Below are 24266 nucleotides of genomic sequence, written 5' to 3'. Positions count from 1 at the left end.
AAGAGTTTGTTTCCCATTGTGATTGGGCACCCATATTTCACTTTTGTAGCAATTTTACTGCATTTCATGATTTTCTTATGTGTGAAATCCGGACAATTTTCAAAATCTTTTTCTCGTTTGTTTACAAAAAAAAAAAAAAAATGAATGTAGATATTTATATAGCGCTTTATGCCGTAAACAGCCTCAAAGCGCTTTACATTTATTCCGCCGTCATTAGAATATGTCGGAACCACTTTTGCAGCCTTCAATTGGCGCAGGGTTCATCAGTACAACGACTGTGACAATCCCTAACAGCTTCCCATTGCACCTGGGTGGGGTGAGGCAAGCGAGGCAAAGCGCCTTGCCCAAGGGCGCCACACGGTGGTGGGACGGGGACTCGAACCCATGCACATCAAGCAAACTCTCAGATTATGAGTCCAAGGGCATAACCACTGAGCCACCGTGCCCTCCGTTTACAAGCACAATGAAATCAATAACACTGGAAAGAAAAATGAATATGCAGTTTAAGTCATAATTTTCCCATGTATAACCTACATATTGTACATTGCACCAGAATAAAGTTTTCTAACGTGAAACAGTAAGAAAACAACTTTGACCCCATGCGGAACATTTCCGGGTCATCGGGTCATTTTTTCCCGGGGTTTTCATGAATATTGGCGCTATTGGGCTTTGGCCTATCAGAGCTGCTCTTTCATATCGCTAGGTCGTGATCATTTCCGGGTCAGATTTTTCACGGGGTTTCCATGGCTCTATGACGCTTTCGTGCTTTGACCAATCAGAGCTGCTCTCTCAATTGCGCTAGGTCGTCATATTCGGCGATTTAATTCATTGCATTATTGGATTCCAGTCAGGATAGACGGAAAATTTTTACTCCCACCCACCACTCCCAATTTAAGGGGAGCTTATTGGGTTTAATAAAATAAGTTAAGCAAGTGCAGCTATTCAAGAAAAATCATAGTCTGTTTATAAAAACAGGTGCTGTCTTCCTTACATGAATAAGGAAAACAAGAAAATTTTTTGTTTTGCACGATATAGCATGCGTTGGGCATGCTGACTAAGCGCTATAAATACATTTAAATGAACTTTTGCACACAACAAGTGGAAATTAATTTATAAGCTCCTGACATGTTCGGTCAGTTTGTAATGGAATAATATTAAATTTTATCATAATGCTTATAGCTGCAGCAAAGGAATTAGCATCAGCTTATAGCTTTAATAATGCAAAAGCCTTGTCTTCTAGAAAAAATTAACAGATAGAAAGGAATCCGCACAGAAGAAAGACACTTCAACCAGGATTTTACAAGTCTGTTTAATTTTAACTAATCCATAAAAGACAAGTCAAATATTTAAGAAAAATGGAGATGTTTGTTTTATTTTAGCTTACATCGTCCAATTATATGCACTTGTATACCTATATCCATTATTAATATTCTTTCACATTCATTCTTTCAGTCTTTGTATTTCTTCCAGGTAGGATTACCTCGAGGAATCTCCAAGGTGCCAACCTTCGGAACAACTGTTTGTATGCACTAATCACAGAATGAAAATTAATTGATTGAAAAATTCCAGCCATTATAAATTCCCCTTTGTTGGGTTTGTGTGAGCACTACGTTCCTCAGCACCGCTTGCTGTAGAATAGAAATTGGGTGGAGTAATTTTACTCTTATTCTGGAGTTCACCTTTTGATTGTGCTTGATTGGGATTCGGATTCTCCAGTAGGGTAATTACTGTTGAACAGAAATTGGGTTGAGTAATTTTACTTTTATCTTGGAATCCCATCTTTCTGATTTTCCTTTTTTGGATTTGCCTTAAGGTTCAGATTCCTCAGTTGGGTGTTTACTGTCGAACAAAATTGGGTCGAGCTGTTTTGCTCTCATCTTGGAATCCCAGGCATCCTTGTTGATTCAGGGTTGTGTACAAACCCTTTGCTTTTAATGATGTAATGGCTGGAATCTTTGCAAATTTATATGAAAATAAATTATTGTCTATCCTGATGGCCAATAAGTAGACCAAAAATTCATGGTTCCTTGCGTTTCATTGTCTCCGTCTGGGGTTAATTGGTGCACAGAGTTGGAACATTGCACCATTGTAACCAAATGCGAATGAATGAGGTTCTTATGAAAATATGTAAATATGAAGTACTATACCAACCTGATTGGGATCAATTTCATAATTATTTCTTTTGCCAAATATGAATCCCATGGAGACGGCTACAGAGAATGTGACTATAGCTATTGTGAAGGCATCTGTGATAACGAGGCTCATGTACTTCACGGGCGGCACTATTGGACTGGGTAGGCTGAAAATGAAAAAGAATAGCAGGTATGGTTAATGAACAGCATATATGAGATATGCCGTTGGAATATCTTTTGCTATATATAAAATATGAGAAAACCAAGTTGAATGATAGGAAAATCGGGTAAGCAAAACATAATGTATCTGAAATCAGAGTTGGATCAGATTAAATGATTTGCACAGTATAAGAAAAGTACAAAATCTTTTACAATTAGCATCAGGTCAGAGGGGAGCATGGCATAGAGGTGTTTGCATTCAAGTATTGAGTCAAATAAAGCTGATACACAAGAGGAATGGTATGTGTTCTATAAAGGAGGGGATAGATTGCAAGATATGATGAGGACCAGTTTGCAATCCTATATCCTTCATACAATAATGTGAAAATCACAAGTATCCTTAACAGAATACTTTGATGTGTGATGCAGTCATAAAAAGTGACAACTGAGTGAAGCCTATGGTGTAAAGCTCAGCCTTTTCAACTATGCTATGAAGAATTTAACTTTGTTAAATTATATCAACAAGATTGCCTCATAGCATATTTTTTTTAATATGTCATGGGGAAAATAAAATCACTTTTGTGATTTAAAAACATGTAACACAAGTTAACAAATAACACAAATGGCAGTAAGTGAATGAAATTCATTTGCCATTCACAAAGTGAACACAGATAGTTAAAAAAGACTTACCCTGTTGGTATATCACCTACAGTATTGACACCAAATCTTTCTTCAAACTTGCCACCATATGAGACGGCAGTTCCAATGATTATCTGTGGAATTCAATGAGGAGCGAATATTATGAACTCATATTGGAGAAACATTTGAACTGTGATAACAATTACTGACTTTGTCTGATTCAGGAACTCATGAGATTACACAATAACCAAAAAAGTCTTGTGTATACATAAAGCTGAAAAATTGTCTCTGTGTTATTCTTTTTACACAGAAAGAAAATGAAGTCAAAAAAGTTGTTGAAAATTGGTTATCCACAATAAAAACCTATGTAGTGAAGTTCAAACAGTAAATTATCATAGCATTAGATTTCAATTCTAGCAGAATCAAGTGTATCAAATGCAAACTGATATTTTTTAAATGATCAAGAAGCACAAAATCACATCCAGAAACAAACGTTTACCAAACGTGTGCATTAGTTGCTTGGTCATGGGAGCTTCCATCATTAAACAAATCAAATATTTTGAGGAAACAGTCACACAATGCTTTTTTGTCTCATCAAAAGAGGTAAAAATTATCAAATTTTGTACAATTTACCAATGGCTCTTATTGTTGTAACAACAATGAATTAATGTTAATACAAAGAAGCAACACAACAATATCAACTTACCACAATGAGTTCTATAGGAATAGGGTATTTGACTTTCTTGAGATATTTGTCCTGTATCTCTTTGACCATGACCAATACAATAATACATGACAGAGATATCAAGAGTTCTGCTGGATTGGTTTTATGTAAATTTACAAGCACTTCAAATATAGACTGCAACAGAAAACAAACACAACAAATTATATAGCTAATTGCTGACATCCAAACTACATTTTTGTTTTAAAGCCAATGAAATATGGCTAAATTGGGTTACATAACATCATTCTTGTCCTTACGTCATTTTATAAAAAAGGGAAACATATATGTCATAAGAAAGCTTTACATCCAAAATATACACTGAAATTTCTTGGTGGATTGGTGAGAGAGATAGACAGGTGGAGGAGGGAGAGAATGAGAGACTCTCCTTGTCTTAAAATGAAAAATATTAGGCTTACAATATATTATTTATAAAAATAAAGTATATTTAGGTACTAGCAGGAAATGCAAGAAAACACATTATCTGTATCACAGGATCATATATACTGTTCCTACTATGATTATGATGTGTGAATTTCCAACTGTTAGTATTGTGCACTATGCAAACATAATTTTTTCCATTTAAAAAAATAACAACCACAAATGATCACATCACTTGGTTCTAGGTCAAGGGATTCTCCAAATCCACAAAAAATTAATTAACAATTGCAAAAGTTTTTTCCTTTATAGATTTTTAGGCCTGCAATAAATTTATTTTTCACATCTCGTGAGCATTTCAGGTGTGCGATGAATGATTACAGCACTTGGCATATTCTACAGGTGTGCGATTTGTAGCACACCTACATCTCACCTAAACATTTTGCAGTGTGTGATTTATAGCACACCTTTAATCTTCAAAATACAGGGCCTGATTGTTTTACATGCAAAATAAAAAGTTTCCTCCCTCTTTTCAAAATGTTGCAAATTTGTGTGCACATTATGGAAGCTATTAAATCCTCCTCTGGATCTGCACCTGCCTATTCCAAATAGATTACAGCACATACAAATTTACAAATTTAATTGTATATAATTATACAATGCAGGTGAGAAAGTGTAAAATGAAAATTACTTGTCATCAAATCTGCATAAAATAGACATTGACAAGGCAAATGGTGACATGTTGACAGTTCACACTCCCAAGGTTTGCTCATTCCCTCTTGTAGAAAGAATCCATGAGGAATAATAAGGCTCCCAAAAAAGAAGCAAGTTTATTTCAAGTAGCTTGTGCACATTGCTTTCTGGCACCAGTTTTTTTTTGTGTTGCTTTAAAAAAATATTTGTGCTTAAGCTAGAAACAAGCTACGGACCAATTTACATCTTAAAAAATCACTGGCATAAACAAGTCTGACAGTAACAAACAAACAAACTATGATGCTTCCCAATGTTTGAACACATTACTATACCAAGGAAGTGAGAGTAGAATGAGCTCAATTGATGACAAGGAATTTGGAAACCAACAACATAGGAGGAAATCCATAATACTGTGTGTGGTACTCGGGTTGTACTCATGTTTAATACATTTTGTTTCTTCAATTTTTCATTGTGCCTTCTTTAATTTCTTGTTCTTTTTATGAAAATACCAATAAAATTAAATCTCAGGCTACCCCACAAGAAAATTGTTCAATGAGAATGCGGGTCCGGGAACCCAATTTGAAGTGCCATCCCCAATTAGTCATCCAGATTTACCATGCAACAAACAATTACTTTGATTTGTTGATTAGTTTCATTGACCGATAATGTCAGACATGAACTAGTTTCTTTAACCCTAGCTTTTATTATACACACAATTTTTAAATTGTTTAAAAACCTTTATGCTTGACAGCTCTGTAGGACTTTTTGACTGAGTCAAGTAATAGGACATAACTTGCAACTCATTGATCTTAAAACATCTGAAAGATTTTGTGAAAACATCAACAACTTGTGGTATTTAATTCTTAAACAAAATCATAACATATTTTATACTGTACTAAAGTTTGAAGTTGAAAAAAATACCCAGACTCAATAAATCAGTATGCACAGATTGCAATATGGGCAACTACAGATGTCTATATTCAAATAGATATCCTGCAACACATGTCATTATTCTCTGCTTTTAAATTTATTGCACTTTTATTATCTGTACATATGCTTGCAATAAGGGTTGTAAAAGTAATAAAACTGAATTACTGGTACACTGAAGTGTGCTCCAAAAAATGTCCATTTCACAAGCTCAGCATACAGTCAAATTGTATTCTGTATCTGGTTTTGAATTTTTAAATGACATTTGTACACAGCTGTTTTCTGTCAGTTAATCAATCTGTCTATGCAAGGCTTATTGATTTATAATATATGGTTTAATTACTATTTATTTCCACACACTTTCCAAATATCATCAGCACAACAACACAGTAATTTTTTAATTTATAATTATGCTGTTCTAATGTTCAAATTACAAAGATCTCATATTCGCCTGGCAAATTTAAGTACAGTCCCACTTTTGTGTCTGACCATGATAGCACAGAGCATCTGGATAAGTGAAAAATCTGAATAAGTGAATTATGTGAAATTCTGCATTGAACATTTAAAATGTGGGAATTTAAGACAACAAAAAATTACTTAACATGAGGTGTGTGAGTGCAAACATTTGAGGCAATATTGTGTTTTTTGGAGTGGGGTTTTTTGTCCAAAATTGTTGTTTTTGCAACAAATCTGTGTTTATATTACGATTCCTTGACTAATTTTATTTCCAAAATGGCAAACTTTACATAATATTTCATAAATAATTAAGAAGTTACAGCACTTTTAAATAATGAATTTCTGAAAATGCCCAATCCCCTTAAAATACTATCTCTGGCTAAAAATACATATAATTAATATAACATGATAATGACAGCTTGTTGCACCAGCTCACCTTGATAATGGCAAATGGTCCATCATACCTGCTGATCTGAATACCAAATAAACTCTTGAATTGACTATTGAATACATAGCAGGCAGCACCGGTGGTAAATCCACGGACAAGAGGTAGAGCCAAATATGTACTGATGAAACCAAGACGTAATACAGCTAATCCAATCTATAGAAAATAGCAAAGCAACCACATACAAACAAAATCAAATTCTGTAAAACTTTTCAAGCATTATATCATGTGAATAATTTTGGCAGATATTTAATTCACAAAATAGAAATGCCACAAACAAGTTTCGTCAAGTAGTTTTATGGCAGATGACACAGAGTAATGTAACCTGCTAAATGCTTTAAAACACAAATGAAGATTCACCTCAATTTGACCTTTCTTTTCTTTTCTTTTCCTTTTTGCTTGGCGAAATAGCATTCTGCAAATGCTCCACGGTTATTTTGAATTTTTTCTAACAGATATCAGTTTGTGTTATTACAGATTGGCCAAGATCAATGATGTAAACGTATGATCTAAACCCCTGGATCTAAACATGACTTGTGGCACAACTTGATAACAGCCACAACATGTAGCTGAACTATCAACGAGGCTTTGGGAACAATACCCACATAAAACTTCTGCAAATTCATGAATGTACAATTAGTCTGGGGGAGATGTATATTGTTATTACATTTTTTATGGGAGTTACTAACCAGGGACTGCCTTTTGAGGAGAGCGAGAGCAATCACTCTCTACTGCTCTCCTTAAATCTGATATAGGAGAGTGATTTTTAGCTCTCCATAGTTGACCATTCTCTTCTTACATTCACAGCTCTCCCATATTCGAAAAGACAATCCCTGTACTAACTGCTAGTTGCAGCCTCCCATGACTGACTCATATTAATTCATCTACAAGTCTGATTTCATGAATGTTATACACTAATTGATATCATGAAATGTTATACTGTCATATGAAATTAAGTAGATAATATCAAGTAGAAAAGCAGATGTAAAGCAAGATGGTAGCGTAATCATCACTGCAAATTAAATGCTGTGTATCAACTACAAAAGTACATGCGCATGATTGAAGTTACTATTCAAGTTGTCATAGTGCCAAGTGTCAAGTTTGGATGGATTGAGTATAAAGTGCAAAAAAAACATCAAATTTTTTCATAATTATATTTTTTGAATCTTACAATGTAAATGAAAAAAAAAAAAAAAAAGGATTTGTTTCCTTTAAATTTATTTCCCCGATTATTTTTCTGATTTTCTGTATCTACTTGATTTAAGGTTTACTTTTTGTCATCATTAAAAACATTGGAGTCAAGGTTAAAAAAGGTGCCAATGCTTTAATAACTATTGATGGAAACTATGGGGTAATAATTATAAGTGTTTATAATGAAATGGCAATAAAGTAAAGTATACAAAACACACAGTATAAGGCACTAAGGGTCCAGACTTTGGACCAACCATATCTGATTCATATCTAATTTTGTATTTAAAAAAAACCTAGTGTGTCTGTGTTAAGGGCTGGGGTATGAACGTTTGGACAGTATTTTTTGTGGGACATGAGAGCACCTCAGACCTATCGAATTGCATTCTGAATATGAAGAATGTCATTCTGATATCAAATAATTTTGATTTTTTGAAATTCGCAATTTAAAAATTGATATTTTTGATATTTAACAGTACTTGAAGTAAACTTTATAAATATGATGATTTATACTTAAAGTGTATGTAGGTGGGATGAAAAGCCGACGATCAATTGAAAATTTTGACCTTTCGTATTGAAGATATGGATTTTTTTCCCCAAAACACCCAAAAAAATTAGGTCTTTTTGGGAAAAAAATCCATATCTTCAATATGAAAGGTCAAAATTTTCAATTGACCGTCGGCTTTTCCTCCCTGCTACATACACTTTAAGAATATGTCATTAGATTTATATAATTTACTTCGAGGACTGTTATATATCAAAATTTGAAAAATATCAAATTTTTACAATTTGTCATAAAATTTGTATTATTATTGTGATTTTCAAAAAATGAAAATTATTTGATCTCAGAAAGACATGCTTCGTATTCAGAATGCAATTTGATAGGTCTGAGGTGCTCTCATGTCCCACAAAAAATACTGTCGAAATGCAATAGACGCTCATTTTAGATCCCTTAACATCATATCCTGCCAAATCTTCTAGTAGTCTTTAATTAGTCCCAAAAGTGATATTAAGTAGAGGTGTAAAGCACCCAATTTCAAATTTAGATTTCCCGGCACGCATAATATATTGTTTTATTGGTCTTATAAAATGTGTAGAAAATTAGGAAGAAAGATTCTCAAAACATAATGATTGCAATTGCATTTGATGAACTGTTCATGAAACCAAATTTTAACCACAAGTCTTACATGTATGTTTTCATGGACACACAAACCCAAAAAATAATGTTGCCATTCTAATTTGTCCCGACTTGTAGGATTAATTTATCACAAGTTTATCACCAGATTTTCAGATTGATACAATCAAACTAATTAAGGCATACTGCAATGACCATGTATTCATTGGCAAAAATATTTGTTGAAAATAATTTAGCTTGACCCACCTGTATAAATCCAGTTAAGAAGGCAACAGTGGTGGCTATTCTAGCCCTCTCATACTCTTCATTGAAATCTGTTTCGTTGTTGGCTGTGGATTCCTCTTGAGCAAATTTGATACCTTTTTCTACAGCTGTCCCTGTCATGATGCTTACCACTGCAAAGGAACCTGTAAAAAAGAAAACATATTGTTATTATGCAACCACTTCTGACGGAGACCTCCTATACTGGTTCCTGAGAGTAAAATTCAGTAGGAAAACAAAATCCGAGAAAACACTAACCCTAGGAGCTATGAGCACTCCTGTCCAAAATCAGAAAATAGAAAATCTAATTCAATGTTACTGAAAGACTATTCAAATGAAAGGTATTTTTACCCAAATAATTTGCCCTTTTAATTTTGATACTGAATTTGTTATAGTTGTATTAAAATATAATATTTGCAAAGATAAAACTAAATTTTCTGTTGTTGGCGAATGCGATGAACACAATATTGTGGAATTGCTCAAGCTTATTCAATTAGTATAGAAAAAAAATCACTAGGTGATTTAGAGTGCAACACCAAACCCTCATCAAGCCTCATCATAATACAGACACAAAATGAATGTAAAGACCTAATGTCACACATGCCCCCTCCTCCCAATCAAAGTGAAAATATGAAATTTACATTGATCAATGGGCAAAAAATGGCTTGTGGCCCCCAATCAGTTTTGTTGCCTCCTCAATCAAGCCCAGTCTTCCCACCCAATCATATGACTCCCACTACACCTCTACTTCAGGGTGAGTTTATTCATCGCTGATTTTAAGTTTACTCTTACCTATAGACAAATGCATACAGGTTCCCATTAGACTGTATATTAGTGCCGGGAAGAACACTGTATAAAGACCATATACAGGAGCCAATGTAGCCAAAATCCCATAAGCCATACCTGTAAGGGAGATGAATGAAATATACTCATACACTCTTGAAACCACATAGACAGTCAGAAAAGCTGTAAGAGTGCATAAATATTGTATAATTGCATTGCACTCGACAATATTAAGAATTGGAGGGTGCCTCACCTTCATACCCCCTCTGGCGGCGGCCCGAATGCTTTACACACAACGAGATGACAACATAATCTAGTAATGGTATTTTAGATCAATTACAATTGACACCAGCATTTTGTGCACTTCTATGTTAAAAACATGTCATTGTGACTTTTCGTCAAATAAACGCCCCCGGGGGCATTACATTTTCCCAAGGGGGGTGTTTATTAGAGGTCATTTTTAGCACGACAATTCCCATTAAAATCATTAGGTAAGCTTAAAAGTCACGCTAAAATGACGAACTATGAACTTTTGACACTGACTTTTGGTTCACTTCCGGGTTGCCGATGCAGATTTTCGCCATTTATTGCTGCTATTATCAAAGCGCAACTTGGTAAGCTTTACACAAGATAGCATGGAAATATCAGAATTTTTTAAACATCTTGGTTGAAAAAAGTGGTGGGGGGCATTTATTTGAGGGGGGGCGACTATTTGACGAAATACGGTAGTTTGTTATGGTTATCAATTATTGACATAAAGAAATATATATAATTCATAACTTCATGAAACATATGTGATGCATGAGACTCAATCACACTTTGTTATTTGTTGAAAAAAGAACATGATGCACAGGTTTACTGATATTTAACAATGGACATCTGTGTGTGATGTGGTATTGAACTACGCACAATAATGACATCCGTGTATACGTATATCCTACGCAAATGAACAATTTACGTATTACGAAACTACCATATTTGTAAATCACATGATTAATCGCTTTGCAATTAGTCACTAGTGGGTCAACTATTTAATTTTTCAAAGAGAAAATGAAAGATAGAGTTATAATTGTATATTTGAATAATATAATTGTATATTTGAATTATAATTGAATATTATAATATTATACAAATGGAATCAAACAAATTGAAAAGTGATGGTTATGAAAGAGGGAAATGACTTTAAATTGATCAGTGATTCTTTACGTATTGTGAAAACTCTTTAGTTGGCTTGGACCTTGGTACATGTATATTGTTTAGAGCTGCGCCCCTCGGGATATTCCTTGGTTCAACAAACAAAATCTTTTAATTTTTCACTATAATATTAAAACAACTGTTGCACAGTCATTAACCTCTTAACACCTACCTTGCGGAAGTCTGAGTATCCCAACGGTAAAACCTGACATCACATCTCCCAACAAAGCACCCCTTACATTGTACTCTGGTAGCCATTTCAGGATAGGGAAGAAACCCTGTATCATCTTCTTAGCATCACCAGTTGTACAGGACCATCTTGTTATCTTCTTCTTCACCAACTGTGGGATGGAGTCATCTTCTTTGGCAGATTCTTGGTAGACTCTTTGGAAGTGTTCCTCACTATAGGCAGGTCTGTTGATAGTAATTCGTTGACGGAGCTGTGGAGGCTGTCCATCGTTCTCACCTATTTCCATGGTATTCATAGGATTATGTGAGCATCTGGAAGAACAAACAAAAATATTGTCATTGTTCTGTTTATGTATGCAAGTTTGAGATTCATCACAATACAATTCTATATATATCTACATACCATGTATGTTTTGCTTTGTTAGGAGTGAATTGCATACATTTATTACACTTACTAAACCGAATAGTAAAATTTGGAGCAAATTTCACCGTTGAACCAGAACAAGTCTGCCAGTGAGTATGCCACAAAATGGGTCAAATCCAGCTGCTGACAACGATCAGTTAACAGTGTTCACTTTGTCAACAGCAAACCACCTCCTCATCAGTAAAAGTGTTGCATAAACAATCTTGAACCTCAGAAACCTGTTATGAGATCAAAGATGTTCCACAAAGAACTTGTCACAGAGACAGCTATAACACATATGCTGACTTTCACTCAGTTTGATATTTAATGATGACACTGTCGATAAAATGCTTTAAATTTCCTGGCATCCACGTTTTATCCGCATGCTCATAGTAGTCCTATAAACATAAGCTAATAAACATATAATCAACTCAACCTAACTACCTAGGCTCCTGCTGTTTGCAATCTCTTTGGTATCTTTCTACATGATGTGAACCAAAGGAACATTTTGTATCCATGTAACTTAAACACAGCATGTACCTGCTATCTAACTATGAGACACATCTGAAGCATTAGGAGCACTCTCTGTGCAGTTATACATGAACATAACAAGTCAAAGGGCTAACATTCCCTTTCTATTCCCATTGTGATTTGTGTACCTCAACCTTGAACAAGAATTGTTCAGGAAAAGTTCAAGGAACTACTGTAAGATATCAAAACTGTAAAAGGCAAGACACTGTCACTAGTAAAGCATAAAACATGTTCAAAATGTGTAGGAATATAGCGAAGGAGAATTCAATAACAATTTACAATAATTGGCCATTGTGAATTGCTATACTGTGTCCATATGATATGATCAGAAACTGCCAAGATTGAATTGAAATATCAAAGTTTATCCTAATTATTACACTATCATTTTCATCACTTGCCTAATGTCAGCACATCTAAGTAAAACAATGCAAAAATCAGAATTTTGATAATTAGTTCAGATTCTCCGCTCTCTGACACTAGTGCTTGTAACTTCTGCATCAGTGTTTCCAATAACATAGAAGGCCATGTACTGTTGCTATAATGAAGGCATGATTCAAACAGAACAGATATAGCCACATTTGCCAAAGATCGTTGAGAAATCCGGCGGTCGTCTAGCTGCTCCACCAGGATGACAATGATGAGTATGCCAACCAAGGCTGTACAGGTTTTAAACTGCCCCAATTGAAGTAAAAACCTTCAAAACATGAAGATTATTAATTGAATCTCTTGGAAAGTACTTTTCACCAATCATCTTGTAAAGCTAACTGATACTGCTATAAAATGGGCAAACACCTACAATGTAAACAATGATGTCCTACAGTAAGGTCAAGTGAAAAGGGTAATTAATGCCTCTGGACATAATTAATAACATGATTTGGAAATGCTTTCCAGTTAAATACCTTTCTTTGACAGGAAACACTTCCTGGAATAACTGACGTTTCTCAAGAATTGGAAACACCTTCCATGAACATGTTTCTTCTGTAATTTTGTACTGTTTTTATATGATTCCATTTGATTTGTTATCTTCTGTCAGATTGTTTTGAAATGATTTGTATGCTGTATTTTTTTAATCTGGTCAATGGTTATGTAAAATTGAAAAAGTTCACATTTAAGGACACATAACAATGGAATGTGAACATGACCTATAATCTAATAAATCTCCCTTGTTATGGCTAATTATTTTAAGTTACCGCTCAATCATAACCTAGGGAGAAAATCAATATAATGAAACATCATTCCTGTAGTCATAATTTGATTTAAGATTTGAAACACAGAAACAGCATGATTATGTTGTATAACAGCTCAAAATGAATGTTCTAGAAGATCAATTCAAAAGGATAAAGTTTTGAAACATCCGGACTGCAAGCTATGTGTGACCCATGAAAGTTTGCCCATTCCTGGATTTGCTGGGGCTATCACTGGGGATCAATTTTCCAATAAAATTATTCCAGAACTTTGATAAAACCCTATTCTTTATTAGTAATTGGATTGAAGGTTACAAGCAGGCATTTTTTGTATTGACAGATATTGTATAAAACAAGATCTCACGCTCGTAATATCTCAGTTCAATCCCTCCCATTGCGCATCTCAGGAGTGATCCACCTGTCATGAAAGCAATTTAATATGATAGAAATTGGAATTGAAATCAACTGAATCTAAACATACTTTTCACTAACTATCGGGCAAAATCTCAATCTTCTCGTGGGGAAAGTATTCATAGGGCTAAACAAAAATTACCTTTGCCCACCAATCTGATACTGATTTTATAATATCGGCTGATATACAATCTGATATTGTATTGGCTTACATTACATTTTGTTAAAAAAGAATAATGATAAGGCGACAGAAAGAAAAAAACCTTTTTTTAATTTGCTGTATGTATATAAAATCTGCCTTTTTTACAGCCCGAGTTGGACGGAAATTGTTGCAAAACCAGGTAAAAACTTACAAAAAAATTTGTCACTTCCTAGGATCATAATTTGTGGTTGGTTTAAAAAAATTGGAAAAAGATTTGGAATAAACATATAATTATCTATTAACAATTTAGAATACATTGGTTTTTGTAAGCATTTCTTATTTTTAATAGATATCGAACTGAACATAAATTATAACTTTGCCCATTTTAGATATATAAAAAAGCTCGCAAATTCTGAAATTTTGGGACTTTTTGTATACTTTTCCAAATGGGGGGGGGGGTGCATCGCACCCTGCACCACCCCTGCATACAGGCCTGGTTATATGGTCTACAACATAATGGGACATTTTTTGGATAATTGATTTTATTTTTGAGGTATGAGCTGTTAAATTCAAATCCAGAGACAAAATTTCATTGTTTTCATTTATTGGATGCCATGGCAACCTGAAGAAAAAAATTACAAATGTCTCCAACTCTCTATTAAGTCTATGCCCATAAGATACTGATATCTCATGAAATATTCCTTCTTAATTATTTATTTTTGGGGGTAAATTTTGCATTTTTCCTAATTTGTTGGCCTCCCGAATTTGTATAAATATAATTTACCTTCATTTATGACAATTCTAACAGTTTTGATAATTGCATTGATAAATATGCTATATTTCTATGCAAATAAACTCTTTATCATCTATATTACTGGTGATTTCATCTCAAAACGAGCATAGATCATCCTAATTTTTACTAACTAGAAGATCAAATACATGCTCAAGTGTGATGATCCCCATCATCGGTTATCAGTGGCCTGGAGTGTCATTGTGGATATATCACAATATCGATAGTCATGATTTAGTAATACATGTATTACTAGTATATGTATAAAAGGTGAATTCAAATTTTTCATCAAACCACATTGTTTTATATCAAATTTAAGCCCTTGAGTAAAGAAAGCCAAGCTGAAAACATTTTTGTCATAGCATTTTCCATTTATAACCAAGATTGACTTTCATCAAAAACGTTCATCCAACATTTGATGCATCACTTGCAAACAAAACAGCATGGTCTCAAGATATAGCAGCTTTTCAATCTACAAGGAACTGCTATTAAAATCCCTCTCAAATCCCATTCTCACATCACAAAAATCATATATCTGGGTCAAGTGAAGTACAGACAACATATTTATGTAGGTTTCTCTTGACTATCTTTTACATTTAATTTTCTATGTAAAATAATGTATATAAATACATAAATTTCAACACATTTAGTCCATGATATGGGTTGGTACCCTGGGTTTCACGTCCGTATGCTACGGGCGATCATCATCTGATATTGCATTATATAAAATAATGTATGTGACATGATCAAGGGGAATGAGTCACATGTCGACCCTAGTCGAAAATGAGTTTTAAATATGTTAATAAAGAGTACATTTAGAGCTTTCAGAAACAGAAAATCCCATGTTGATACGACTTTTCTTTGCAAAGTTATGTGAATTTATCAATCGCTGAAAACAATATAAAACAAAAGAATTTTAACACTTTCTTTGCCAATATCTCAAAATCAATACCAGCGACATCCGACTCATTTGGCCCGTGTCACATATGTGTTTGAGCCAATTTGGCTGACTAGCAAGTTATGTTTTACAGGTTTGCCTTTTGTTTCACATTATACTAGAAATTTCAATCAACAGCTGTCCATGATCCAACAGCGATCATATTTTACTTATTTCAAACTACAACACGAATGCACAACCTTGGACACAATACTAACCAATCACCTTTGCATTCAAAATCTAGATGGATTCGCTGAAGCATGACACCGTGTAAAGCAATGGAAGTTCAGAAGTAAACACAGCCGATCACGACGGGTGATCGCATCAAAGATGTTGCTAAAATTGCACTTTAACAAAATTTTAGACTGTTCTACAGTACCAGTGCATGTCATGCACTGCATCAGGGCCGTAGTAAGCAGGGCAGCTGGGGATGCCATGGCCGCCCCACTTTTTGAGAAATTTGTTATGTTTTTCTTTATTTCAATTTGGGCATATATTTGTATTTTGGCCGCCCCACATTATGATGACCGCCCCACATTTTCCAACGGCCCTGCACTGCATGGACTTTTCCAGTCCTGTCATTTTGCTATTTTGGGATTTCATTCTATTGAAGGACAAAGTACCTAGGCTACTTTATCAATAGCTTTATTCAATATCAAGTCTTTATCCCACTGCAGCTTATTTTGTTATTCTACTATAGAAGGATGTCCCTTAATTTGACTGGAGTAAATGTAGTCTTGATCCGAATTCTTAATGTTTGCCCATTTCGGCAACTTTTAAGAAAATAGCACTTTCAAAGAAAATAGCTTGTTTCCTTCAAAGATCTTTTCACAATGCTCCTCTTCATATCCGCCGTTCTCTATCTGGCTCTTGTTGGTCCAACACTTGAATATGTCTCAATGGCATACCACCCTTTAAACCAGACCAAGTGCCAGGCTGCATTGTGGGGTCCCAGACTCACCAAAATACAGTCGCACGACTAGTGTTGGGCGAAGAAGTCGACTTCAGTCGGAGTCGCGACTGTTAAGAACAGTCGGCAACTCAACTTCTTCTATTGTCAAAGTTGACTTTTTACCAGCTTATAAAATGCTTATTTTTATGCTGTAAAAAATCTCCACTGCCTTCAAAAACAAAAAAGAAAAATGCTCAGAATCATCTAACTATCATAGAATTTGTTGATATTTATTAGTTTTCTGTACTTACATATACTTTGTACAAGTGATAAACCGCGGTGCATTTTTATTGGCTTCAAAAAAACCCACTGTTTAAGCACGTCATTGTTATTGACATTCCCCTCCCTCCGTGTATTGCTCTTCTTGTATAGCACTATCTCTAACATGTGGAGATATAGTCGGGAGTAGTGTTATTTCCTTCAAAATCGTGTTCACTTACATCAAACATTGATAGCGCACGCTGCCATGTGCAGGCGCTTTAAGCTTCCGATAGGGGTGTGTTTGGACAATATGAAGAATGGACTACAAACAGTTTCATATTTTATTCACATTTCAAAATGTACATTATTATTGTTTAAAAATAATATTAAAACCAATATACATGTAGTACACTTCCCCTCTGACTCAATGGAATATCCCCGATCCGAGTGGACGGCCTGCCTTTGAAATTAGGAAACCCGTTACGATGAGTGACGATCTATCAAAAGTTGACCTGTTGTTTTATCTTTTTTAATTTTTCTCATCCAGACCACTTGTTTCTCCTTTTTTTGTCTGTCCTTTTTATTTTGACCTTTGACCTGTGTTTGGTGTATAGGCTTCTACTTCAGTGCTAGGTCTCTGACAGAATTGTTATCTTTAATAAATAGCGAAATGTTGTATGTGTGTGATTATGTATAATATGTGTGCCCATGAAAGGCTCCATCAGTGTAACTGTCAAGAATTGGCCTCAAAATCAGTGAAAATGAAGCTGGTTGCTAATTAGGTAAACAGAGAAAAGTGGTAGGTTGCTAACCTAGCCATGCGCGTACTACAAAACGGGCGTATCTGTAACGCTCGTGTAACGCAGCAATACCGCACGGGTAACGCAGCACTATGCCATTGCACGGGTAAAGACGCAGAGCCACGTAATGATATTACAGGTGAACGACTGTAGACATGCTATGAGAAGATGTAATAAATACGGGAAAAAGGTGTGTTTGTTAAAAATTATGAACAACATGAAGCGCTGCTGCTTAGCGGTACTATAAATCAAAAAGAAAAGAAATGACGACAAAAAAGGTACGGGTGTGTGGGTTATAAAAAGAAAATGAAAACAGGAATAAAATAGGTTAAAGAAGGAAAGTAACTTATCAGGAAATGTAAGAGAAAAAAGAAGCTAAAATAAGTAACTAATCAGGAAATATAAATTTAAAAAGCTAACTGAGAACTAGCCCGAGGTACTCACACCTCCGTGACTACAATTTCCACTGACTTTTCCGCTTCGAGGTCCGAGATGTCTACCTTGGACCTTTCCAGGGTACACAAAAAATACTACTTTTTCACACAAATACCACTTCCTACTATTCCTCACGTGAAGATGAGACTTAAACAAAACATATTTGGTGCATGTTTGTAAATTTTGAGCACATAATTTTGAGGATGTAAAAGCCCAGACTTGTGACCATTATCGTCGCCGTGTTTTGAATTCTTCCTATAAATGAAGAGCTTATTTCCAAACCGTGTTAAGTCCACTATCCCATGTTTCTGATTTCCCTGTGTGATATTGCAATGTGTTGTGATGCTAGATATTATAATTTCAGTTGGATGCACCATTTAATACAAAGCAAACAGTGGATGGACGCAGAGTAACAATACTGTGCGAGGCTTTTGTTTCCCAAATGAGAACAATAGTCTGCATATTGTTATGCAGCATTGTTACATGGTAAATAATAGCTTGTTGATGGTACAACTCATTGTTGCTAATGTCAAACTTGTCAAAGTAATGGTGATTGTATCTCACAAGTAAATGAGACACATGGGGTTGTGGACTTAACACGGTTTGGAAATAAGCTCTTCAAATAGATGCCGTCAGTGTGAGTTCAGGGTGCCCGACTTTTTAACATATATGGTACCGCATTCATGACATGGCCCTATGGTGAGTAAGGAACAACTAGGGCCATGATGTTTCAGGCTAACTGAGAACAGAATTACCGTAAATAAATAATATAAACACTGGTTAAGGTCTTTGCCTTTGGTGCGAGAGGTCCCGGGTTCAATTCCCCGCAGGACCAAAAACAAATCTCCGCTCTCCCCATGGTTCATCTGGTAATGGCGGGGCAGATATACTATATATACATATAAACGAGAAATCACAAGCAAAGCAGCAAATAAAAAAGAAAGGGAAATGTAAGAAAGAAAAGATTTAGCAAATAACAATTTTGACAACTGGACAATGGTTTATAACCGGCTCCATATACACTCGATATAGCCAGCATCGGATCATGACCCGTAGCGTACTACATGTACAAAAAATAACAACAACACATACATGTACACCACCCTGAGTAAGGCTAAACAGTAACACTTGTGCTGAACGTCAAATTGGTCACTTATCGCTCACTGTTCAAATTGTGACATCTACACCAATTACAGTCCCCGAAACGGTCTACTTTTTAGCCGACCTCAATTCCGAAACATTCAGTGATAGTTAAAAATGCGATCCCCAACCCTTTGGTTACCTTTGGACGAATTTGTAGAAATCTCCGCGGAGTCTCCGTGTCTGAAATTCCCCGGTACAAACATCGAAAATGTCGCATTTCTCAGTCCCGGTGATGATACTATATCCGCATCTAGTACAAGGAACTTATACGATGTCCTCATTCACAAAAGGATACTATCTGTCCACTGTCCATCGTATAAGACTGTCCCCGTACGGCAATGTGGTGAAGGAATATTACACAGTCAAGAATAGGCTCCATCATTTTTTTGTTCTGATCCCTCCCAGTCTCCCAAAACATCAAAACATCAAAAGCGTTGCACATTTACTTACTTAAGACTGTCCTTTTTCATATAACGCAGATAAAGTAGGGCCAAGCTACCTAGAAATGGTCAAATTTGGGCAAGAAATATCTCTGTGTAATCCTATGTACATGTAAGTCCCATATCACATCGTTATCGGCGATCGTGATTTTTTTTCTGAAGTTTGGCTGGTACCCATTAGCGTCATGCACGTGACATGACACAGCTAAAATAATCGACCGGAAATCGGGGATCATTAAAACGTCAACAAATTTCAAAACACAGAAAGCAGTAAACTTAATGGCGAGCGGTCCGAATTTTGAGCCATACAAGTTTACGTGGTTAACTAATCCGCATCGCTGTTTTCATACATGAATATGCATATCTCTGACCCCTGTAAGGTAAAAAACGTGGCGTTGATTTCAACCAATCCGATCCACCGATTGTGACCACATGGTCGGTTTCATGAATATTTAATAAGCAGCTTGATACTGATGTCATATCTGAGGTGACCAGGAGGCAGGAGATACCATTTTGGTCAACTGAACTCGACTTGTGCGTTCTTTTGGTTCACATAAATCGAACAAAATTTTCAATAACGGGTAATAGTAGGATTTCAATTTTTTTTTAATGAAGTTACTTGTAGTTTTGTGGAATGACAAAGTTGTTTTTGGAAACTTTAGATGTTTGTTTCAACTGATGATGCATGATGTAGGATCGCAAGGTGAGTGAATTCGTGAAGAGAGTTGCTTGTTTGAGTGATAGTTATCATAGTAGGATACGGGATGTAGCATGATGTAGGCTAGTCCTCTGTGTTTGATCTGCTCCGACGTCTCAATTCACGCGGAATTATTCGTACCTTCTTACCAGACAGCAAATACTGCGTATTGCTGTATGGAACCAGACATACATGTACACGCAGTAACACACATACAACATTAACTTAATGATTAAGGTGGCTGTGTACTCTCAGACATGCATGTAGTAAAAGTGCAATAACTTTGTAATAATTCGCGCAAAACATATAAAAGTATACATTTTTATGAAGGCAAGACATCAATAAATCTTAATATATACAGATTGGGGTAAAACAACAATTTTGAAGAAAATCACAAAAAGTGAGTTTTTGGCAATATTTGTTAGGTACATCATAACAAAAAAACACTCTTTCCAAAATATTTTATTTTGTTTTTAGCTCAATCTTGAGGCTCCATTCCAAAAACAGTTTTTTTTTTTTTTTGATATTGGCCTTATTTTTTGAGATATTGACCATATAAGGCATCAAAATGAACTTTTTAAAATTCAAAAACGCCTATTTGCACAAAATGATGCCCAAAATCGGAAATAGACCAAAATATAAACAAATGAGAAAGCCGTTTCTTGAGTCGATCATGCTTTTTACGATGATCATATTTGCTTACCTATAGATGCTGTATTTATTGAGTTATCGTGTACCTAAATCGTCATTTTACCGAGAAAATGAACATTGAAATAATGGCCGTTGAAGTTTAAAGTGGTCACATTTTGCACTTTCATCGAATCTCACAGGAGAATCGACAGTTTTCGTTTTGTAACTTATATTACGTGAACATCGGGTAAATCCACAGCCCCTTGAGAAGTTTGAGCGAAATCCATTCATAACTTGACATTTAAATCGGGGGAAAGAACTTGAAAAACCCCACATTTTATCAGCTAAAACGGAGCCATTTGACCACTAGGTTTTTGTGAAATCAGTGCTTCCGTGGTGTTTCCATAAAATGCGCCGCGCATGCAGATAAGCATTGCGTATTTGTGCGTTAACAAATTGCGCGATACGCAACGCGATGAGTTGTTGCGCGCGTGTACCTTGCTGGTACAACAAAGATTTTCTTTCCTTTTCAATTTCAAACACGAGTGGAATAGTAAAATAAAATCCTTAAAATATTGCAGTTGGAGTTTACAAATCTGGATTTTCATTCCTTGTATTTATAAAAAACATAACAAGGTACAAACATATCATAAAAAGAAACAATGGCTAGAGTACACAGCAGCGTTAAGGGGGTACTACACCCTCGATAAATTTGTCTATTTTTGCATTTTTCTCAAAAACTAATAACACAGTGGTAACAAAAGTTATGTATATTATAGGGGCAAGGAATCCAATTACTACACTGGAATTTCAGTGACCCATGACCAGCGGTTTGTTATTTATGATAAGAAAAGAGGTACCGCTAGAGTGTACCTCGTTTCCTATCATACATGCATAAAATGATTATAGAACCGCTTGTCTTGAGTCACTGAAATTTCAGTGTAGTATTGGATTCCTTGCCCCTATAATATATGTAACTTTTGTTACCAGTGTGTTATTATTTTTTGTGAAAACTGCAAAAATAGTCACAAATTTACCACAGGGGTGTAGTACCCCCTTAAGCTTACCCCATTACTGAAATTTTTAGTACTTTATGTTTATAAGACTCACTTGTCCCTGTCCTGCTCCTCTGCTTTCCTTGCCAAAATCAGAAAATAAGTAACCCCAAACCTGGAAAAATCGAGACTTCATGGATACGAGCTACTCATCACGAAAACTACAGATTTCTTATTGAAGTCAAGATTAAAATAAGTAAATCAATCACGCCGGTCGATGGACCTCGGCTCTGCTGTGTAACTGTAAGAAGGTCATGTGGCACTTTGTTTACACACTTCTATACCACTACCAATTTCCTGACACTACATACGTAGAGCAGATCATGAATATTGATGACATTCTGATGACGTCTTTTCGCAAAAATAAAACAGCACCTTTTTTGGTTTAAAAAATACTATCCAGTTGAATATAGCTTTATCGGTTATCCTAATCCTTTAGTTTAAAGTCAAATTTTGATATTTGGTCATTATATGGTGGACATTCTAGAAAAGCCACTCAGCTGATGCAGATATAATTAAATTCAGTATTTCCTTTGGATTAAAAAATATATGTTTTGCCCCCGGGGGGGTCACTTGCATACCAAAGTGGTACGCATGCTCGTCCCCAAAAACGTCGAAAAAGGGTTGATTATTGGCGTCGACGTTTTTAGAAAAAAGGGTACTTTTCAGGTAAAGTTTCGACGTTTAGGGTATATTTTTTCATTTTCAGTGGGTTTGTTTTAGAATTTACGCCATTTAGGGGTGCATTTTAGTTTCTTACGCCGAATTACGCCATATTTTAGGGGTAAGATTTACAGAGCCTTACGCCAATAAGGGGTGAAATTTTTCCACACTGATTACGCCATTTAGGGTACATTTTTGAGGTGCTGGGACGAGCATGCATACCACTTTGGTATGATCCCCCGGGGTTTTGCCCTTTTAGTGCCAAATGAAACATAGGGCCTAGGCCTAAACTCTAATCCTTTAGTAAGTTCTAACATGTCTTTTGGATTAAATAGTTTTTACAAAAAGCACATTAAGTTGTCTAAATTGAATGACTAATGGGCCTGTAGCTGAAGAATTAAGGTATCATTGCGGTTTTTTTATTGTTTTTTTTATTTGTGTTGTTGTTGTTGTTGTTGTTGCATGTTTTTTTCAGTTTTTTTTTCAGACTCTACGATGATGCCTATGAATGATAGAGCCTAGGGGGAAGTGGGACAATTTGGTCCACCTAAGGGGGAAAATGGGACACCAGATTTTACTCGGCTATAATACCCGACAAAGTGACCACTACAACTGAACAAAATGTAGCCTATATCAGAGTCATTAGGGGTTGTGCAATAATTATGTGTATACCCCCGGGGTGGTGAATTTTCAAAATGGTCTGCCAAAAACATACTGAAATTAGGAGCTCCAATTCGGTATATTTCCGAAGATAGGCCTATCATCAAAAAACTGCTGCATTAGTCAAAATGTGGTGTACCATATTTGAGACTAATTCGGTAGTTTTTTGACGATTTCTTCGGAAATGTAGGCTACCAATTTGGAACGCCTAATTTCAATATTATGTTAATGAGAAAAATATGAGCTTTCACCTGATACCAAAATCTGCACTTTGATAGGTAAAGTTGGGGATGAGGATGTCAATCAGGTCACCCACCTTTATCAAATAATTTTGATTTTTTTTTTTAATTCGCGATATAGGCCTAATACAAATTTTATGGCAAATTATTAAAAATCAGGGTGGCATCTGTTAGAGCACTTTACTTGATATTTCTGTAACACAACTGCAGCAATAATATAGCCATTTGTCGGGCCATTTGTCAGGCAGATATTAGAACTCTTTGTCCTCTGCTGTAATTTAGATCACTTGATGCTCCCATTATCATCTTGGAATGTTAACCTAATTGCAGCTATAAAATAAAAATTCCTTTAAAAAAGGAATGGGGCGCCCAAATTATGTGAGCTTGGACGTGATATGGTGAATTCCATGGCATGGTGTTTAGATTTGGTCCCGGGGATTTGGTATCATAATGATTTTTTCTAGGGAAGAGTAGAAGATGATCAAATGCAAGAGAAATGTGTTTGATTGGGGAAGGTGTATCACAGGACCGTTTTGGATGAAGTAAATTGAATTGGAATGAAGCTGTCGTGTCAATTTTCGATTATGTGGGGTGGGGGAGTTCAATTTTCACGGGCATGATGATATTGCTTTGGATATTGAATATTGTTGAAT

The 24266-nt window shown here is 35.4% G+C and overlaps 1 protein-coding gene across 3 annotated transcripts in view; it reads right to left on the bottom strand.

The window, feature by feature from the left end:
- Positions 1-22287, bottom strand: part of LOC140148958 (prestin-like) — a 37268-nt gene extending 14981 nt beyond the window's left edge. The window contains exons 1-8 of one of the 3 annotated variants that reach the window (XM_072171070.1): positions 22107-22287; positions 11284-11612; positions 9927-10037; positions 9120-9280; positions 6542-6706; positions 3637-3789; positions 2982-3064; positions 2152-2299 (exon numbers count right to left, since the gene is read on the bottom strand). In XM_072171070.1, coding sequence (XP_072027171.1) covers positions 2152-2299; positions 2982-3064; positions 3637-3789; positions 6542-6706; positions 9120-9280; positions 9927-10037; positions 11284-11596 — 1134 coding nt within the window. In that variant the 5' untranslated portion in view covers positions 11597-11612; positions 22107-22287. The other 2 variants (XM_072171069.1, XM_072171071.1) reach the window with 2 other exon arrangements.
- Positions 22288-24266: the final 1979 nt, after the last annotated feature.

Source organism: Amphiura filiformis, chromosome 3, assembly GCF_039555335.1.
Source record: "Amphiura filiformis chromosome 3, Afil_fr2py, whole genome shotgun sequence".
In the NCBI taxonomy this organism is placed as follows: domain Eukaryota; kingdom Metazoa; phylum Echinodermata; class Ophiuroidea; order Amphilepidida; family Amphiuridae; genus Amphiura; species Amphiura filiformis.
Note: the sequence above shows the minus strand (reverse complement) of the source record. Positions and strands in the feature narration are given on the sequence as shown.